At 46.7% G+C, this 2,652-nt stretch overlaps 1 protein-coding gene across 2 annotated transcripts in view; it reads left to right on the forward strand.

Moving 5' to 3' along the window:
* The window catches only part of ABCF2 (ATP binding cassette subfamily F member 2), a 13,421-nt gene that overhangs the window by 7,608 nt on the left and 3,161 nt on the right, over nucleotides 1-2,652 (forward strand). For both annotated transcript variants that reach the window (XM_012806517.2, XM_023514423.1), the window contains exons 8-11: nucleotides 1,183-1,278; nucleotides 1,459-1,578; nucleotides 1,663-1,752; nucleotides 2,153-2,263. In XM_012806517.2, the coding sequence (XP_012661971.1) occupies nucleotides 1,183-1,278; nucleotides 1,459-1,578; nucleotides 1,663-1,752; nucleotides 2,153-2,263 (417 nt within the window). The remainder of the gene's footprint in view (nucleotides 1-1,182; nucleotides 1,279-1,458; nucleotides 1,579-1,662; nucleotides 1,753-2,152; nucleotides 2,264-2,652) is intronic.

The raw sequence follows: 2,652 nt of genomic DNA on the forward strand, positions 1-2,652 counted from the left end.
GGCGCCGAGCCTTAATATTTCAAAAAACAAAAAATGAACAATAGAAATTCTCTTCATTCACAGTAATACTTGCCATGGGACTATTAATAGTTTCTTATATAGCCTTCCAGGAATCCTTTGAGTACTAGCAAGCATTTGTAGAAAATTTCACTTATACACATTTACTTTTCTTTTTACACAATTGCAATATTAATAATCATCCTATTCTGTAGGTTTTTTAAATTTAATACAGGGTGGCCATAAAGTTCATGTACAGTTTCAAATTGCACACTATTTTAAATTATACAGAAACGTTATGACCACCCTGTATGTCTTAGACTTCTTTCCATATGGGTATATAAATCAAACACATACTTTTCAGTGACTGTGTAGTATTTCATTGTGTGGCTCTGCTGTAATTTACTTGTTAGGCTCTTTTTGATAAATAATTAACTTAAGTCTAGTTTTGGTTTTTTTTTTCTTTTTTCCCCAAATAGAAATTATGGTAGTCCTGGACGGCACCTATGGTTCAGTGGACAGGGCGCAAGCCCCATGTACCGAGGGTAGCAGGTTCGAACCCGACTTGGCTGACCTGCAATTAAAAAAAAAAATAGCTAGGTGTTGTGGCGGGCATCTATAGTCCCAGCTACTCAGGAGGCTGAGGCAAGAAAATCGCCTCAGCTCAGGAGTTGGAGGTTGCTGTGAGCTGTGATTTCACAGCACTCTACCGAGAGCGATAAAGTGAGACTCTGTCTCTAAAAAAAGAAAAAACTGTGGTAGTCCATTTGTGCAGGGTTTGTCAGATTCTAAATCTACTCAGTCTGTTTTCCTACCTGGGAACAGCTCTCATAGTCTTTGTGGAGCTTCAGCCTTTAGGAGGTGGCGTTGCAAGGCTCTGAACCTCATGATGTCTGTGTGACCATGGTTTTCAGGGCTATTCTCAATGCTGTGAGTATCTTTCTGGCTAACCTAAAAACTTGATCAGGAGCCTGGCCCCGTATGGGCTGAGAGGCACAGAATTGAAAATACCTTAGGTTCTAGGTTAGGATGTGCTTCTGTAATGTACTTCCTCTTTTCTTACTTCATAGCCTCAGTATCAGGGTCAAATCCATGTCATCACTTATCTCCCTAAACTCTGAGTGAGAACCTGGGATTGAAATCTGGGTTAAAGCTACCCATCTTGTCTGGCACATGTCCATGCAGGGTAATTACGATCAGTATGTGAAGACACGGCTGGAGCTGGAGGAGAACCAGATGAAGAGGTTTCACTGGGAGCAAGATCAGATTGCACACATGAAGGTAGGGACTGCACAGCCAGCTTACATTCTCCTGTCTGACTCAGGGAGTTGGACAGCAGCATCTAGGGAGTTGGGGTATGGGAGGAGTCAGAAGGAAATTGCAGTTATTTTTTTACCCTGGATTGAGGGTGAGTTGTTTAGTACCTGCATGTATTCCAAGGCCCTTTCTGGTCTCTTTTAGAACTACATTGCTAGGTTTGGTCATGGCAGTGCCAAGCTGGCCCGGCAGGCCCAGAGCAAGGAGAAGACATTACAGAAAATGATGGCATCAGGACTGACAGAGAGGGTCGTGAGCGACAAGGTGGAGTCTGATTGGGTGGGGTTGAGTGCCCTAAGGTGAAGTGATAAGAAAGGAACCAACTTGATACATGCCTTCTCTTCCTAGACACTGTCATTTTATTTCCCACCATGTGGTAAGATCCCTCCACCTGTCATTATGGTGCAAAATGTGAGCTTCAAGTATACAAAGGATGGGGTAAGTTCAGGCCAGGGCATGTAGTAGGGTTGGGAGCACCTGTGTAGGTTTGGGTGCTGGGGCATGTTTTATAGGGTGAGTGTCAACTGGTGGGACCCCTCCTGTTCTGTGCTGACCACACCTGCTAACCCATGTGGTATGGGGGATCTCTAGGTGTAGCAGCTGGGGTATCTCTTTCAGGGACTCATGCTGGCCCTTCCTTATGTACTTGGAGGTAAAACTGTTAAGCTAGGTTGGCGAGTTAGAGGCAGTAGGTCTGTTATGACAGTGCTTTCTCCTCCCCCTTTCCCCTCCCTCATTCCTCCATGGGTGACTGGGGATTCAGGGGGCTTGGTGTACAAGTCAGAGTAGATCTGTCCTCTAGCCTTGTGTCCCTGTATCTCTCTCATCCCCACCTCAGCCGTGCATCTACAATAATCTGGAATTTGGTATTGACCTTGACACACGAGTGGCTCTGGTAGGGCCCAATGGAGCAGGGAAGTCAACTCTTCTGAAGCTGCTAACTGGAGAGGTATGGTGCCAGGGCGGGTGTGATTCCTTCGCAGCGTAGGCGCTTTTATTTTCTAGGGAAGAGTGGGGTTATGCAGGGGCCACTACTTTGCGAAGATTAGAGTGCCCTGGTGGTGAGTGAGCCATCTGGAGGAAGCTGTAGTGAAGGGAGGAGTCCAGGCAAGAGTGAGAAAGAGGCTTGGTGCCTGTGGCTCAAGCGGCTAAGGCGCCAGCTGCATACACCTAAGGTTGTGGGTTCGAATCCCCAGCCCGGGCCCGCCAAACAACAATGATGGCTGCAACCAAAAACTGGCCAGGTGTTGTGGTGGGCACCTGTAGTCCCAGCTACTTGGGAGGCTGAGGCAGGAGACTCGCTTGAGCCCAGGAGTTGGAGGTTGCTGTGAGCGTGAT

Source organism: Otolemur garnettii, unplaced genomic scaffold (genome assembly GCF_000181295.1).
Source record: "Otolemur garnettii isolate 467f Iridium unplaced genomic scaffold, OtoGar3 scaffold00053, whole genome shotgun sequence".
Taxonomy (NCBI): domain Eukaryota; kingdom Metazoa; phylum Chordata; class Mammalia; order Primates; family Galagidae; genus Otolemur; species Otolemur garnettii.